An 18,200-nucleotide genomic window follows, 5' to 3' on the forward strand; every position below is an offset into this window, starting at 1 on the left:
TAGGCAAGCAGATATTAAGTGACTTGCCAAAGGTCATAGAGCTAGGAAGTATCTGAGGCCAGATTTGAACCCCAATCCCCCCAACTCCAGGTCTGGGGCTCTATCCACTTTGTCAACTAACTTCTTTCCTGAATTCACTTCTTATCCTCACTCTAAACCAGGCTGACCCATTATCTCCCCTTTTCCCCTACTGAAATTCAAGATAGAATAAATACTGCTTCTTCCATGAAGTCTTCCTCTGTTCTCATTTCTCCTGCTTGGGTACTACTCGACTTAGTTTGAATTACTCATATCAGATCTGTGGACTCTAGATATTAAAAATATATTAAATAGACATCACTGGGTATACTATATCGGATATGATTGCAACAAAATAGAATGCAGCTCTCAAGGAATGTATCACATACAACCCAGTGAAATTCCAGGGGCACAGGCCCGTGGCCTCTCCTTAAGAAGCTGACAGCCCTCATAAAACCAGTTGAACTGGTTCAAGATAAAGCCCCACCAAGATACTCTGACCAAATATTCTAATGAAGGAACTTCCTATCTTCTCTTCTGAACTCTAGAGCTTCTAACCTTCTTTGAAGATTTGGAAGCCTGAACTGTTTGTCGCTGACTTACAAACCAACCAACCTAGGTATCAGCCGGATGTCCAGTCCAGATATACAGAACAGATTCCTGTCTCTGCTGACCATCCAGAGAGAGAAAAATTCCAAACTGGCCCTAAGTAAAAGGAAGTGCTTTGTAACTGAAAATTAGGCCTTGCTTCTTTAGGAGGGTCTTGCCTTTATCGCTTATTTTCTCATTATGTGCTATCTTAAATAAATGTTCAGATTGCTGTGATATTTTATGTGAAGTTTATGATTTTATTTTTTTCAAGAAATCTTTTTTTTAAAATCCAAAGCTATTTTATTTTCCTAATGACATGCAATAATAATTTTCAATATACATTTTCCAAAATTATAAAATCCAGACCCCATCTCCCTCCCTTGGAGATGGGGCCTTACACATTTATTATTATGCAAAGCTCACTTCCATATTGGTCCTTGTTGTAAGAACACACTCATCATACCAAACCAAAACCCCCAAATAAAACCGTAAATACCCTGGTGTGAAAGATAGCATGCTTTGATCCATTTCCATTCCACTCCAGAAGCTGACGATTTTAACAGGAAAATGAATTCTTATTTTCAACACATCAACCATACTAAGCTTTGAATGCCTTATCTCCTCTACTAGATACTAAACTGGCGTATATTTATCTTCTTCTCCCTAAGGGTTCCCTAAATATTTATCTTTATTTCCCTTATAATGCTTAAATGAGTGCTTAGCACATAGCAGGTACCCTATACATGTTCGTTAAATGAAAAGTTGAATGATCCACTTCACAAAAGTGAGGTCCATTGAGAATGTGGCTGCTGTAATTTGCCCAGAAGTCTCGTTATTTTGAAAAGAATGACATATAACTAAATTGATAGGGGCCCATAAAACAAGAGTGCTGAGGACGTTGGCATCAGTATACTTGGGGAACATAGGGACAGAGACAAATAACCCAGTTTTGCCTCTACAAAATTTTGTGAAACATACCAGCAACCTACCACAAGAATCAGAGAAATTGCACAACATCGCAAGAAATTTTTGTGTACTTTAGAAAAACCAGAAAGTATGTCACCACTGGTAGGAATACTAAACAATTAGTTTTTAGTGATTTTTATGACTAAATTAGTAATTAATACTAAACAATTATTACACAGGTGTGCATAATAAACACAGGAATTTAAAGCAAAATAGAAGGCACTTGGGGGCAGCTGTGGATTGAGAGTCAGGCCTAGAGAAGGGAGGTCCTAGGTTCAAATCTGGCCTCAGACACTTCCCAACTGTGTGACCCTGGGCAAGTCACTTGACCCCCATTGCCCACTCTTACCACTCTTCCACCAACGAGCCAATACACTGAAGTTAAGGGTTTTAAAAAAAATAGAAGGCACTTAATAGCAATTCTTAACTCTTTGTCTGAACCCCCAGATTAATTTGGCAACCAGCATCATTATGGGGCCTAAAGGGAAATCTTGTCTACCTATCCCTTTATAGGACTTTGGATTATTTTGTATTTGATTATTTGATTTGATCTATTTGATTTGATGTATTTGAATATGTGATTATTTTTTGTAGGAATTCCTACAATGTTTGAGAAACACAAACTGAAGTTAAAAGGCATTTTCTAGCTCCTAGTTGGATAGTTATTTGTGGTCAGGGATTTTATGTGAAAATAGCAGAGGGTAGTTAATTGTATAGACCAGTGATGGGCAAACTACAGCCCGTGGGCCAGATGCAGCCCCCTGAAATGTTCTATCCAGCTGTGGGACATTATTCCTAATCTGATGAATACAGAGTAGGATACAATACAATGAAACTTCCAAAGAGTTGCCTTAGAAACAGACTGACAGATGAGCATTTCCTTTCCTTTGGCCCCCTCTTTAAAAAGTTTGCCCATCACTGGATAGACAATCCTAGACCAAGGGCTTCTATTGACTTAAAAAGAAAATAACCCAAAACTTCTTTGTCTTCTGGTTCTAAGCAGAAGAGTGGTAAGGGTTAGGCCACTGGGATTAAGTGACTTGTCTAGGGTCCCTCATCTAGGAAGGGCTGGAGGTCAAATTTGAACCCAGGCCTGGCTTTCAATCTAATAAGTCATCTAACTAGTCTAGTTTCTATTGAACTTTTGCTGACTGCTTGCCTAAATAAGGCTCTCTGGGCCTCATGTTAAATGGATCAGAGAGCTTTAGCTCTCACAAAGACAAGGTTTACTAGCCATTGGGGCCCCAGTAAATGCCAGCAGAAAACTCCAGAACGGTCAAAGAGACAAAAACAGGGTGGAACTCACTAAAAACCACAGCTAGGAATGAGCTTGAGTGTAGCTAAATGGCTCAGTGGATAGAAACCAGGCTTGGAGTCAGGATGATCTGAATTCCAGTCTAACTGCAGACACTTACTAGCCAAATGACCCTGGGCAAGTCACTAAACCCCGTTTGCCTTAGTTTCCTCATCTGTTAAATGATCTAGAGAAGGAAACGTCAAACCACTCTAGCATCTTTACTAGAGAGAAAAACTCTATGGACAGTATTAAAATAATAAAAGACACAACAATGGAAGATGAGCCCGTCCGGTTGGAAGGTATCCAGTATGCTTTGGGGAAGAGTGGAGGACGACCACAAGTAGTTCCAGGACCAATGAAGCAGCTGGGTCAAGACTAGAAGGAAGCTCAGCTGTGAAGGTATCTAGTGACAAAAGGAAAACCTGATGCTGTAAAGGTTACTATGGCCCAGGAACCTGCAATGTAAGATCGCTGAACCAAGGTAAGCTGGATGTGGCCAAACAGGAGAGGGAAAGGTTAAATATTGACATTTTGGGTGTCATGGAACTTAAAAGGATGAGAATGGGTGAATTTAATCCAGGTGATCATTACATATACTACTACTGTGAGCAAGAATCCCTTAGAAGAAATGGAGTAGGGGCAGCTAAGTGGTTCAGTGCATAGAAAGCCAGCTCTAGAGATGGGGTGGTCCTGGGTTCAAACCTCACCTCAGACACTGCCTAGCTTTGTGACCCTGGGCAAGTCACTTAATCCTAATTGTTTAGCCTTTAACACTCTTGGAACCAATACTTAGTATCCAATCTAAGAAAAAAGATAAAGACTTTTTAAAAAAAGAAAAAAGAAAAAGAAATAGAAATGGAGTAGCCCCTCAGCCAATAAAAGGGTGAGAAAAGCAATACTGGGGTAAAATCTCAAAAATGACAGAATGAGATCTACTTAATTCCAAGGTGAACCATTCAGCTTCATAATAATGCAAGTCTATGTTCTAACTACTGATGCACAAGGCCAAAGTGGCTCATATCTACAAAGACCTAAAATTTCTTCTAGAAATAACACTCCCCAAAATGTCATGTTCATTATAGGGGATTGGAATGCTAAAGTAGAAAATCAAAAGATAATTGGAGTGACAGGCAAGCTTAGTCTTGGAGGACAAAATGAAGCAGGACATAGAAGAGAGTTTTGTCAAGATAACTCTCTAGACATAGAAAATTCTCTTTTTTCAACAATCCAAAAAAAAAGGCAACTCTACACGTGGGCATCACCGGAGAGTCAATATCAAAATCAGAGCGATTATATACTTTGCAGCCAAAGGTGGAGAAGCCTTTTTTGTCAGTTAAAACAAGACCTGGAGGTGACTTAAGTTCAGTACATGAGCTTTATAATGCAAAATTCATACTAGAATTGACAAGGATAGGAAAAATCATTAGAACATGTGAGTATGATCTTATTAAATAACATTCTTTATGAATATGAAGTGGAAGTCATGAATGGATTTTAAGGGATTAGATCTAGCAAATAAGAGTGCCAAAAGAACTAAGGACACAAGTATCATCTATAATAGGGATAAGTTAGAAGCCTTCCCAATAAGATCAGGAATGAAGAAGCAAGGATGCCCATTATCACTTCTATTATTTAATAATATTGTACTAGAAATCTTAGCTTTAGCAATAGAGAGGAAAAAGAAATTGAAGAAGTTAAAGTAATTTTTTTTTTGCTTTTTTTTTTTTATTTTAAACCCTTAACTTCTGTGTATTGTCTCATAGGTGGAAGATTGGTAAGGGTAGGCAATGGGGGTCAAGTGACTTGCCCAGGGTCACACAGCTGGAAAGTATCTGAGGCCGGATTTGAACCTAGGACCTCCCGTCTCTAGGCCTGGCTCTCAATCCACTGAGCTACCCAGCTGCCCCTAAAGTAATTTTTTAATTGAGGATTTTTTTAAATGAGGAATGAAGAAAATAAGCTATTACCTTTTGTGGATGATATGATAGTATACTTAGAGAATCCTAGAGAATCAACTAAAAAACTAGTTAGAATAATTAATAACTTTATCAAAGTTGCAGGATACAAAATAAAACTCACATCAATCATCAGCATTTCTATATGCTTCCAAAAAAGTCCAGCAGCAAGTTAGGAAGAGAAATTCCACTTAAAATCACTCTATATAGCATAAAATACTTGGGAATCTACTTGCTAAGACAAACACAGGAATTACACAAATACAATTACAAAACATTTTTCACATACAAAAAAAGTTAGATCTACTAAAATATTGGAAAAACATCATTGTTCATGAGCAGGCTGAGCTAATATAATAAAAATGAGAATTCTACCTAAATTAGTTTACTTATTCAATGCAATACCAATCAAACTTCCAAAAAACTATTTTACAAACTAGAAAAAATAATAACAAAGTTCATCTGGAAGAACAAAAGGTCAAGAATATCAAGTGAATTAATGAAAAAAAAAAAAAGAAGGATAGTGACCTGGCAGTACCAACTAGATCTTAAACTGTACTATAAAGCAGTGGTCATCAAAACAATCTGATACTGGTTAAGAAATAGAAGGGTGGATCAATGGAATAGATTAGGGGTAAGTGATCTCAGTAATCTAGTGTTTGATAAACCCAAAGATCCCAGGCTTTGGGGATAAGAACTCACTACTTGACAAAAACTGCTGGGAAAATTGGAAAATTGTATGGCAAAAATTATGTAAAAGCCAATATCTCACATGCTATACCAAGAAAATGTCAAAATGGTTATACAATTTAGACATAAAGGGTGATACTATAAGTAAATTAGGGGGAACATAACATAGTTTACCTGTCCAAGATGTATGGAGAAGGGAAGAATTTATGACCAAAAATGAGTTAAAGAACATTACAGGATGTAAAATGAATAATTAAAAATTTTTTTTGCACAAAAAACCCAATGTAACCAAGATTAGAAGGGAAACAACAAACTGGGGGGGAATTCATAACAAATTTCTCTGATAAAAGTGTCATTTCTCAAATATATACAGAAATAAATCAAATTTATAAAAATACAAGTCATCTTCCAATTGACAAATGTTCAAAGAATTCATATCCTTTGACATGAAAAGGTTCCAATAGATTAGAACTTGGAAGTGAATCTAATAATGTAGGGCAATGGAAAGAATATTGACTCTGCCCTCTTAACTCTGTAACCTTGGGCAAATCATTTTACCTGATAGGGCTTCAGTTTCCCCATCTGTAAAATGAGGTGGGAGATTGAATTAGATGATCTCTATAAAATTTCTTGCAAGTCTAAATCTATAATGAGAGCATTTGATAGGGATAAATTTAGTCTTAACCTTGGGTTCAGAAAATAAACTTCAGAACTACAAAATAAAAAAAAGAGAACTATGGACAGGAATTTCAATATTTTATAGGAAACAGCAACAAAAAGTATCTTAAAGAAAAAGAACAAGAAAGCAGAATGACTGTCTGATAAGATTTTACAAATAACTGAGGAAAAAAGGAAAGGGAAAGCTATAACCAATTGAATGTAGATTTCCAGAGAACAGGGAAGAGAGAGATTTTCTTAAATGAGCAATGCAGAGAAATAGAAGAAAGCAATAGAATAAGAAAAAGAAAAGATTTCTTCAAGATATTTAGAGATATCCAGGGAATATATCATACAAAAATGGGCATAATAAAAGGGAAAAATGACTGGGATTTATCAGAAATAAGCAAGAGTAAGAAGACTAAAGAACTATACAAGAAAGATCTTAATATCACTAATAACCAGGATGATGTGGTTACTGATCTAGAGCCAGATATCCTGGAAAATGGAGCCTTAGTAAGCATTGCTAACAATAAGGTTAGTGGAGATAACAGAATTCCAGCTGAGCTACTTAAAAGATGCTGCCGCCAAAGTGTTATACTCAAATATGTCAGCAAATCTGGACACCTCAATAACAGCCACTAGATTGGAAAAGATCAATTTATGTCCCAGTCTTAAAGAAGGACAATACCAAACAACATTCAAACTATTAAACATTTGTGCTCATTTCACATGCCAGCAAAGTTAAGGTAAAGATTCAGCAATATGTGAATCAAGAATTATCAGAAGAGCATGCTGGTTTTCAGAGGCAGAAGAACTTGGGGGACAAAGTGCCATTTGCTAGATTATGGAGAAAGAATGCATCATAGAAAAACATAGACTTCTGCTTCATTGACCACTATATTGAAGACTGTGTGGCTCACAACAAAATATGGCAAGTCCTCAAAGAGACGAAAGTACCAGGTCATCTTACTTTTCTCTTGAGGAACTTGTATATAGGCCAAGAAGCAGTAGTTAGAATCAAATATGGAACCCTTGATTGGCTTAAGATTGGGAAAAAAAAGAGTATGACACAGTTGCATATTGTCACCTTATTTATTTAACTTATTTAACAAATTGAGGGGAAGCATGATAAAAATTATTGGACTATTTGAAAGTTATGATCAAAAAAGAATCTAGATGCTAGATACAGTCATTTTAGTCACATACTACTCTTCATGGCACCATTAAGGGTTTTCTTGGCAAAGATACTGAAGTTGTTTGCCATTTCCTTCTCCAGCTGGTTTTACAGATGAAGAAATGGAAGCAAACAGAGTTACGCACACAGCTATTAAGTATCTGAGGTAAGATTTGAACTCAGATTTTTCTGACTCTAGGACTGGCCTCTATCCAACTGTACCATATAACTGCCCTCTAGACACTATACTTTAAGGTATTATTAAGGAAATTTGTCCTGAAGTTTTAGAACTAGAAGGTAAAATAGAAATAGAAAAAAATCCTCTGATTACCATCTGAAAGAGATCCCAAGATTAAAATTCACAGGAACATTATAGCTAAATTTTGAAGTTCCCAATTCAAGGGGGAAATTATACAAGTGATCAGAAAGAAATAATTTGAACTACAATCAGAATAACTGACTGGAATTACAGTCAGGATAACACAAGGTTTAGCAGCTTCTATGTTAAAAGACTAAAAGGCATGGAACATGCTATTCCAAAGAGCAAAGGAGACGAGTTTGCAACCAAGGAAGTTTAGTATAATTCTGAAAAGAGGAAAAATGAATAGTTATTGAATTAAAAGATGTTCAGATATTCTTGAGGAAAAGACCATTACTGAATGGAAAATCTGAACTACAAGAATCAGGAGAAACATAGGAAGGTAAATGTGAAAGACTAATTATAAGGGATCTAATAAGATCAAACTATTTACTTCTTATATGGGAAAACATCATTCTGTACATTAAAAAATATCATTACTAGGGTAGTTGGAAGGAGCATACATAGATAGGAAGTTTAGGATTAAGCTGAACATGATAGATGGGGTGATCCTAAAAAATAAAATTAGGTAGGTAGAAGTAAAATGGAGTAATTATTTTATACAAAAGAGGCATTAATATAAGAACTGTTACAGTAGAGAGAAAGAAGGGGTAAAGGGCTAATAGTTCTAGAATCTTATTTTCATCTGAACTGGATTAAAGAGAATAACATATACATCCAGAAGGGTATAAAAGTTTTCTTAACTTACAGAGAAATGGGAGGAGGAGTAAAGGAGGAGAGTAATGGGAGAGTAAAATGAGAGGGAGAAAAGGTTATAAACTATAAGGAAAAATAAGATAAAGGGAAATACACAACTAAACATTGTGAATGTGAATGAGATGAGTTCACCCCTAAAATGGAAATGGATAGCAGAATGGATCAAAAATCAAACTCTGATAATATGTTGTTTATAAGAAACAAATTTAAAAATGAGGAACACATAAAGAGGAAAAATAAAGGACTGAAGCAAAAAAAGTTTACTTTTTTTCATTTATTATTTCAGAAGATGCAAAAAAAAAAAAAAAACCAGGGGCAACAATATTGAACTTGGGCAAAGTTAAAGCTAAAATAGATTTAATTAAAAGATATGAATAGGGGGAAGCTAGGTGGCTCAATGGATTGAGAGCTAGGTCTAGAAATGGGAGGTCCTATGTTCAAATCTGGCCTCAGACACTTCCTAGTTGTGTGACCCTAGGAAAGTCACTTAACTCCCATTGCCTATCCCTTAACACTCTTCTGCCTTGGAACCAATTCAGAGCATTGATTCTAAGACAGAAGATAAAGGTTTAAAAAGTAAATAAATAAATAAAAGAGATGAACAGGGAAACTACATTATGCTAAAAGGCACTAAGATAATAAAGCATTATCAATACTACACCTATATCACACCAAATGCTATAGCATCCAGATTTTTAAAGGAAAAGTCAAATGAATTACAGATGGAAATAGAAAGCAAAAACAAAATAGTGAGGGACTTCAAACTTCCCTTCCCAGAATTAGAAAAATCTAACCAAAAAATAAATAAGAAAGAAGTCAAGGAAATGAAAAAGGAAATGAATAGAACCTTAAAAAAACTATCTGAAGCTTTAAAAAGCTAGATATGATAGCTATCTGGAGAGAACTGAATGGGAACAGAAAGAAATAAACCCTTTTCTCAGTGGTACATAGTGCTTTTATAAAAGTTAACCATAAATAAGGGCATAAAAACTTTATAATTAAATACAGAAAAGCAGAAATATTAAATGCATCCTTTTCAGATCATAATGCATAAGAATTATATTTAATAAAGGACCAGGAAAACATAAATTAAAAGCTAGTTGGAGAATAAATAACCTAACATTAAAGAATGAGTGGATTAAAGAACAAGTCATAAAAAACAATAATGTTATTAAAGATAATTATGAGACAACATATCAAAACCAATGGGATGAAGCAAAAGCTGTCATCAGAGGAAAGATTTTTATCTCTAAATTATATTAATAAGATAGAGATCAATGAATGGAGTACATAATTTGAAAAACTAGAAAAAGAACAAATGAAAAATACTAAATTAAACAACACCAAGTTGGAAATCCTAAAAATTAAAAGGTGAGATTAATACAATTGAATGTAAGAAAACTATGAATTAATAAAATAAAACTAGGAATTGGCTTTATGAAAAAACTAATCAAATAGATAAATCATTGGTTAATAGGACTTTTTAAAAAGAAAGAAGAAAATAAACCGTTAGTATAAAAAATGAAAAGGGTGAATATACCACTAATGAAAGATGAAATAAAAACAATTATTAGGAGCCATTTTGCTGAATTATATGCAAGTAAATTTAACAACTTATGTGAAAAAGAAGAATACATACAAAAATATAAACTGCCTGGACTAACAGAAAAGAAAATAGAATATCTAAATAAAACTATTTTAGAAAAAGAAATTGAACAGGCCATAAATGATCTTCCTATGAAAAAAAGCATCAGGACTAGATAAATTTACAAGTGAAGTTTACCAAACATTTAAAGATCAACTAATTGTAATATTAAATACAATTTTTGGAATAACAGGGCAAAGGAGTCCTACACCAACGCCTTTTATGGAATAAATATGACGCAATACCTAAACAGGAAGAGCAAAAACAGAAAAAGAGAATTATAGACCAATTTCACTGCTAAATATGGCTAGAAAAATCCTAAATAAAATACTAGTTAGGATTACAACAATGTTTCACAAAGATTATACATAGTGACTAGTAGGAATTTATACCAGGAATGCAATAATGGTTTAATAAGGAAAAATATTAACATAATTTATTATATAAATAACAAAGGTAGCAAAAATCATATGACTATAACAGTAGATATGGAGGAAAAAATTTGACAAAATAGAACACTCATTCCTATTTTAAAAGCACTCCAAAGCATAGGTATAAATAATTTTTCCTTAAAGTATCTAATTAAAACCAGCAGCAAGTATTATTTATAATGAGGATAAACTAGAAGCTTTCCTAAGAAGATCAGGAGTGAAACATTATCACTAGTATTATTCAATGCTAGCAACCTCAATAAGAGAAGAAAAAGGAATTTAAGGAATCAGAATGGAACAAAGAGGTAATAAAATGATCTCTTTTTGTAGATGATATGACAAGATACTTAGAAAATCCTAGATATCAACTAAAAATCTAGTTGAAACAATGAATAGGGGCAGGTAAGTGGCTCAATGGATAGAGTGCCAGAATTTTGACCCCAGTCAAAATTGGCCCTCAGACACTTAGCTGTATGACCGTGGGCAAGTCACTTGACCCCAATTGCTTAGCCCTTGCCATTCTTCTGCCTTCAAACCAATACTTAGTATTAATTCTATGACAGAAGGAAAGAATTTTTTAAATTAATAATTTTACCAAAAAAGTAAGATGTAAAATAGACACACATAAATCAGCAGCATTTTTATGTCACCAACAGAGCCTTGTGCAAGAAGAGATTAAGAGACACAGCTTAAAATACCCGGGTATATATCTGCCAAGAAAATGCCAGGAACTACAAGAACATAATTATAAAATACCTTTTACATAAAGAAATAAAGTAAAATTTAAATGATTGGAGAAATATTAATTGCTCATGAATAGGCAGTTAATTAAAATTACTATTCTACCTGAACTAATCTGCTTTATTCATCCCAATTAAGTCACCAAAAACATAACAAAATTATAACAAAATTCATTTGGAAGAACAAGAGGCCAAGCATATCACAGGAATTAATTTCTTTAAATGTAAAGGAAGAAGTATAAATTTTTTTTATTTTTTTTAAGATTTTTTTTTTTTAATTTTAAACCCTTAACTTCTGCGTATTGACTTATAGGTGGAAGAGTGGTAAGAGTAGGCAATGGGGGTCAAGTGACTTGCCCAAGGTCACATAGCTGGGAAGTGTCTGAGGTCGGATTTGAACCTAGGACCTCCCATCTCTAGGCCTGGCTCTCAATCCACTGAGATACCCAGCTGCCCCCAGAAGTATAAAATTTTAAACTATATTATGAGGCAATAATTCATCAAAACTATCTGGTACTGGGTATGAAATAGAAAGGTGGATTAGTGGAATAGAGTAGACATACAATACACAATAGTAAATGATTAGTCATGTTGTATTTGACAAACGCAAAGATTCAAACTTTTGGGACAAGAATTTATTACTTGGTAAGTAGTTGGAAAAACTGGAAAGCAGTCTGCCAGAACTAAGTATAGACCATTATCTTACATCATTTGCCAAGAAAAAGTCAAAATGCCTATGTGGCCTAGACATGAGGGAGATATCATAAGCAAATTCAAAGACTATAAAATAATACTATCTATAAGACTCATGGATAGGAAAAGAATTTATAAATAAACGAGCTAGAGAGTATAATGAGATTTTAAATGGATAATTTTAATTATTATTATTTTTTACAAATAAGACCAATGTAGCCAATATTAGAAGGAAAGCAGCAAGCTACAGGAAATTTTTATAGACATTCTTGGGTAAAGGTCTCATCTCAAATACATAGAGAATTCTGTTAAGTTTATAAGAATATGAGTCATTCCTCAACTGATAAATGAATGGTCAAAGGAAATGAACAGGTAATTTTTGGATGAAGAAATCAGAAAAAGAGACAGATAGGGACAGCTAGTCATATACTGTAAATCATTATTACTTAGAGAAATGAAAATTAAAACAATTCTGAGCTATCATCTCACATCTATCAGATTGCCTGAAATGATAGAAGGGGAAAATGAAAAAGTCTGGAAAAGATGTGGAAAAATTGGGGCACTAATACATTCTTGGTGCAACTGATGCAACCATTTTGCAGAGTGATATACTCTTTGACCTAGCAATACCACTATTAGATTTGTTTCCCAAGATGACCAGGGAAAAGGGAAAAGAACCTTTGTTCTAAAACATTTAAAGCCGTTTTCTTTGTGGTGGCAAGGAACTGGAAATTGAAGGGATGCCTATCATTTGGTGATTGTGGAGTACTACAATACTGTAAGAAATGATGAGCAGGATTTTTTTTTAAAGAAAAATATGGACTTACATTAAATAATGAAGAACAAAATGAGCAGAACCAAGAGGTCATTGGATATAGTAATAGTGAATATTATTCGAAGAATAACTCTAAAGGTTCACTTTTAAAGAAAGCACTGATAAATAGAAATATGTATGGTATAGTTTTACACACATATACACACATGTGCATATAAAAATATATATGTACATATTTATAAAGTAACTAAAATTTTTTTTAAGTTCCACTCTCTATTAGTTTATCATTAGTCACTTACTTATCAGTCAAGTCTTTATTTTTCAGGATGTTGTAGATTTCTTTGGCAGTTAGAGGCCCTTGAAGTTTTTGTCCATTAAGAATCTCAATTTCTAATTCTTCAAAGGACTAGAAGGAATAGGATTAAAAAGGTTAAGAAGGTGGTTTAGATATCCTCTAAAGTCCCATGATCTTATGTATGATCAATGCTAAGAATAAATGCTCATGTCATCCACTTTATTTCCTTTGTGAGATTTTTATTGTATGTGTGATATGATATGTCTTCTATCACCACATGAGCAACATGGAAATATGCATTGCATGAAAGTACTGATATATAAGCTATACCAGATTATTTACTGCCTTGGGGAATTGAGGGAAGTAGAGAGGGGGGAAATCTAAATCCTAAAATATCAGAAAACAATTGTCAAGAATTGCTTCTATATGTAACTGAAAAAATAGATTATTAAAAAAAATAATGAATATTTAGTTAATTTACATTAATTTGAAAAGGCTTACTAAGATGCAGAGCCATAACTAGCAGTCTTTGGTACTGAGGGCAAGCAGCACCAGCATCTGCAAATCAGATTTGTAATCCCTGAAGCAATTAATCTGTTCAAATTCAGTTAACTTGGAGGAGAAACCCTGGGATATGAGATCTATAGGAAAAAAGACACCAAGACAAAGCCTTCAAAGGAGAAGATGAAGGGGAGAAACTAGGACACTGGGAAATTGGCCACCCTGGGATATCACAAGCCACTCCTTGAGAGACCTTTGTCAGAGAGGCTTGAGACATGGCAGGGATGGGCTGGACATTGGCCCCTATGTACCAAGCGTGTGACAGCCTGGGGAGTAGAAAGAACCTTCTCTGGCTCTTGGAAAAGAAGCCCAGAATTTGGATTAAACCTCTAGTGCTTCCTAGCCATGTGATGGTGGGAAAGTCACTTCATTGCTAAGATTTAGGACTGTTATGAAGAAGAAAAGCTTTGTAACCTTTGATAAACCCTAGAAATGTCCACAATATAAATGAATGGTTCTAGGAGGCTCTGAGTAGGTCAAATGAAGGTAATTCCTCCCCAGGAAGTTTCTCATGGGCTGCCCAAGCCAAATAAGTCAGAGCTTTGGAGCTGAAAGGGGCTTGCAATCCTGTCCTGCTCATTTTGCAAGCGAGGAAACTGAGGTGACACAGATTAAATAAATTGTCCCAGGTCACAAAGCAAGCAAACCTGGGATGTGAAGGCAGATCAATTGATTCCAAAGTCAGTATTCTCCTGTACCATGTTGCCTCCTGGGCAAGTAAGGGAAGGGGCCAGCCAAGACTCTAACCTGGTCCCTGATGCTTCGTCTGGTACTTCTTTTAGAAGACTGGACTTAGAGTCAGGAAAACCTGTATTCAGATCCCACCTCTCATACATATTAGCTAGCTATATGACCCTGAGCAAGTCACGTAAGCAAAAACTGTGTTTTAAGTTTCTTCTCTAAAAAATGAAGTACAGAACCAGGAGAACATTATATACAATAACTGGAATATTGTGGAATGATTGATCAAATGTGGTAGACTTTGCTACTAATAACAATACAATGATCCAGAACAATTCTGAGGGATTTAAGAAAAAGAATGTTCTCCCCCTCCAGAGAAAGAACTGTTGGAGTAGAAATGCAGATGAAAACATATGATTTATCATTGGTTTATGTGGGTATAGGATTTGGGGGATTTTGGTTTTATAATATTATTTGCTTATAAAAATGAATAATATGGAAATATATTTTGCATAATAATACATGTATAACCCATATTGAATTGCTTGTTAGCTCTGGGGGGAGGGAAGATGGGAGGGAGACAACATAAAACATAACTTTGGAAAACGTATGTGGAAATTTGTTATTAAAATAAAATAAAGATGAAAAAAATGAGGTAGACTCCACATGCCTTATCAGACAAGACAAATGCTGAAGGGGGTGTGGTAAAATAATGACACTGATGCCTTGTTGGTGGAATTGCAAAGAGGAACAATCCTTTTAGAGAATAATTTGGAGCCATGCCCAAAGAGGTATGATGACCAAGCAACCTACTAGGTCTGTATCCTAAAGAGATGAGAGATGAAAAGAACCTATATGTACAAAAAGCATTTATAGCAGCCCTTTTTTGCATTGACAAAAAATCGGAAACTAAGGGGATACCCCTCAACTGGGGGATGGCTGAACAAGCATATGATTGTGATGGACTACCATTGTGTCATCAGAAATGATAAGGGAGTTGGCTTTAGAAAAATCTAATAAGACTTACATAAACTAATGCAAAGTGAAGTGATCAGAACTAGATCATCATAGCCAGTTAACAGCAATATTTTAATGATGACTAAATGTGAGAGACTTCACTAATCTATCAATGCAATGATCCAAGACCTTCTAAAGGATACCTCATGAAAAATGTTCTCCACCCCCAGAGAGAGAACTGATCAACTCTGAGTGCAAACTGAAGTATAATTTTCTCTATTTTTCTTGCCTTTTTTTTTTTTTGCAACATAATTAATATGGAATTTTTTTAAACCCTTACCTTGAATTGATAATGTCTGTTCCCAGGGTCACATAGCTAGGAAGTGTCTGAGGTCAGATTTGAACCCAGGATCTCTCCCATCTCTAGATTTGGCTTTCTATCTACTGAGCATCCTAGCTGCCCCCTGGAACCTCCCTTCCCCTCCCCCACCCCCATTTTTAAAATTGAATTTAAATTTTTTTCGGTTACATGTAGGAAAAAAACTTTTGACAATTGTTTTCTGATATTTTGCCATTCAGATTCTCTTTCCTACTACCTTCTTCTTACTGCCTGAGATGGTAAATAGTCTGATATAGGTTATGTCAATGCTTTCATATAATAATATGGAAACATGTTGTGCATGATTTCACATATATGATTGATATTATATTGCTTTTGCCTTCTCAGAGGGTGGATGAGGGTTGGGAGGGAGAGAATTTGGAAGTAAAAATTTTAAATATATATATGAAAAAGAAATAAAATAGATTATTTATTTGTTTTTAAACCCTTACCTTCTGTCTTAGAATCACAACTATGTATTGGTTACAAGGCAGAAGAATGGTAAGGGCTAGGCCAGTAATGGGCAACCTTTTGAACTTGGTGTGACAAAATTCGCCAATAAACTGAGCATAACTTGGGTGGTTTGTTACTTCGAGAAAAAAAACCATAATTTCGTGATATTTATAGTTTAAATAACAAAAATGTATAATTGTAATATATAACTATTTACCAAACCAAAATAGGTAAATTAATATAGGTAGAATTGTCATCTATAGTGCACAGAAGTGTCTATACTACACTACAGAAAATATTTCATCTTCAGCATGTGGCCCCATACTTCTCTGTATGCAGCCACATGTGGCCGCGTGTCATTGAAAATGACTACTCATGTCAGTGCTGACATGCGTATCATAGGTTTGCCATCATCAGGCTAGGCCATGGGAGTTAAGTGACTTGCCCAGGGTCACACTGCTAGGAAGTGTCTGAAGTCATATTTGAATCTAGGACCTCCCATCTCTAGGCCTGGCCCTCAATCCACTGAGCCACCCAGCTGCCCCCAATATATATATATATATATATATATATATATATATATATATATATATACATATACACACATACATTTATATATTTATTTATCTATCTATTTATTTATTTAATTATAAGAAAGAATGCCATCCACATCCAGAAGAAGAACTGTGGGGGTAGAAATGGAGAAGAAAAACATATGATTGATCACGTGGTTTGATGGGGATATGATTGGGGATGTTGGCTTTAAATGATCACAATATTGCAAATATTAATAATAGGGAAATAGGTTTTGAACAACGATACATGTAAAACTCAGTGGAATTGCTTGTTGACTCCAGGAGTGGGGAGGGAGATGGGGAGGGGGAGAACATGAATCATGTAACCATGGGAAAATATTCTAAATTAATTATTTGTTATTAAATTAACAATTAATTAATTTAAAAATTAAATAAAAAAATGGAAAACTGAAAAATATATATTTTAATAAAATGAGATAGACTCTCTGGCCTCTAAGATTCTTTCCAGTTCAAAAATCTATGATTCTAAGCCTCTCCCCTCTATAGCCTTATATTCAGTGATCTTAAATATCTATTTGCAGTAAAGTCAGTTTTCTCTAAAAGTATGGTGGCCCTGGAAATGAAACTGTACAAAGCAGGAGCTTGATTTTTTTTTACATCAGACCCTCTGACTGGGTCACTATAGGAACTAAGCATATGCTAATATTCATCTCATCCAAGCCATCCCCTTCCCTGAAAATAAAACACAATTCTTTTTGGTATGGGCAAAGCCTCAGACACCCTCCGGTTAATCATTACCTTTCCTGTGAGTACAAAGGCTTCAGCCACTTTCCTATTTCGTCCTCCATGACAACTGGTCACGACGTCAGCGACCCCACAGCTTTCCAGGAAGGTGGCCACCTGGACAGGCTTCTTGCAGAAGATCTTAGCAAAGCTTATCATTTCCATGAGTCCCAGGCGGATGACTGTTGCTTTAGTGTTACTCCCGTGGCCCAGGCCATCGATGAATCCAGCCCCTAGTGCCACCACATTCTGCAGTGAAAGGCATCCAGGAGAGATATTTTTAGAACAAAAGAGAAGGGGGAAAAATAGAGGATGAAGAGAGAAAGGTGGCAACCCCATGGAACACTCCCAACCTAACATTTCCCATGGTACCCAGGTTAAAATTCTCTGCTAATGCTCCCCTTTCCTCTTTATGCTTCTGGAGGTGGTCCACAGAGGGGCAACAAGTTCTAGGATTGGAATCCTGATCCTGTGTCTTCTTAGCCATTTCTCCTAAGCCTTCCTCCCCTACCACTCACTTTTAGTGCTCCACAGAGCTCCACAGCTTCTTCATCTTTCACTACAATCATTTTGAAGTTTAATGTTTCGAATAATTCCTTGAAGATTTTCCCCTGTTTCTCATCTTCACATCCTGAGAAAGAAAGGCAGGCAGACACAAAGGCTCTGTGGCTATTGGCCTCCATGGCAGGTAAGTTATAGCAAGGAGGAATAAACAGTCCCCTGATTTCCCTGATTTCCATCCTCTACTTCAGAGGATTTTTCTCATCAATAAATAATTATTAAAATTATTTTAAATTTTTTCTCATCAATAATTATTAAATTAATTAAAATTAAAATTAAAATAA

The 18,200-nt window shown here is 35.1% G+C and overlaps 1 protein-coding gene across 1 annotated transcript in view; it reads right to left on the reverse strand.

The window, feature by feature from the left end:
• The window catches only part of LOC123241533 (glycerol-3-phosphate dehydrogenase [NAD(+)], cytoplasmic-like), a 96,177-nt gene that overhangs the window by 945 nt on the left and 77,032 nt on the right, over window positions 1-18,200 (reverse strand). Inside the window, exons 7-9 of the mRNA XM_044669157.1 lie at window positions 17,874-17,986; window positions 17,371-17,604; window positions 13,010-13,116 (exon numbers count right to left, since the gene is read on the reverse strand). Coding sequence (XP_044525092.1) covers window positions 13,010-13,116; window positions 17,371-17,604; window positions 17,874-17,986 — 454 coding nt within the window. The remainder of the gene's footprint in view (window positions 1-13,009; window positions 13,117-17,370; window positions 17,605-17,873; window positions 17,987-18,200) is intronic.

The sequence above is a fragment of the Gracilinanus agilis genome, chromosome 3, assembly GCF_016433145.1.
Source record: "Gracilinanus agilis isolate LMUSP501 chromosome 3, AgileGrace, whole genome shotgun sequence".
Classification (NCBI taxonomy): Eukaryota; Metazoa; Chordata; class Mammalia; order Didelphimorphia; family Didelphidae; genus Gracilinanus; species Gracilinanus agilis.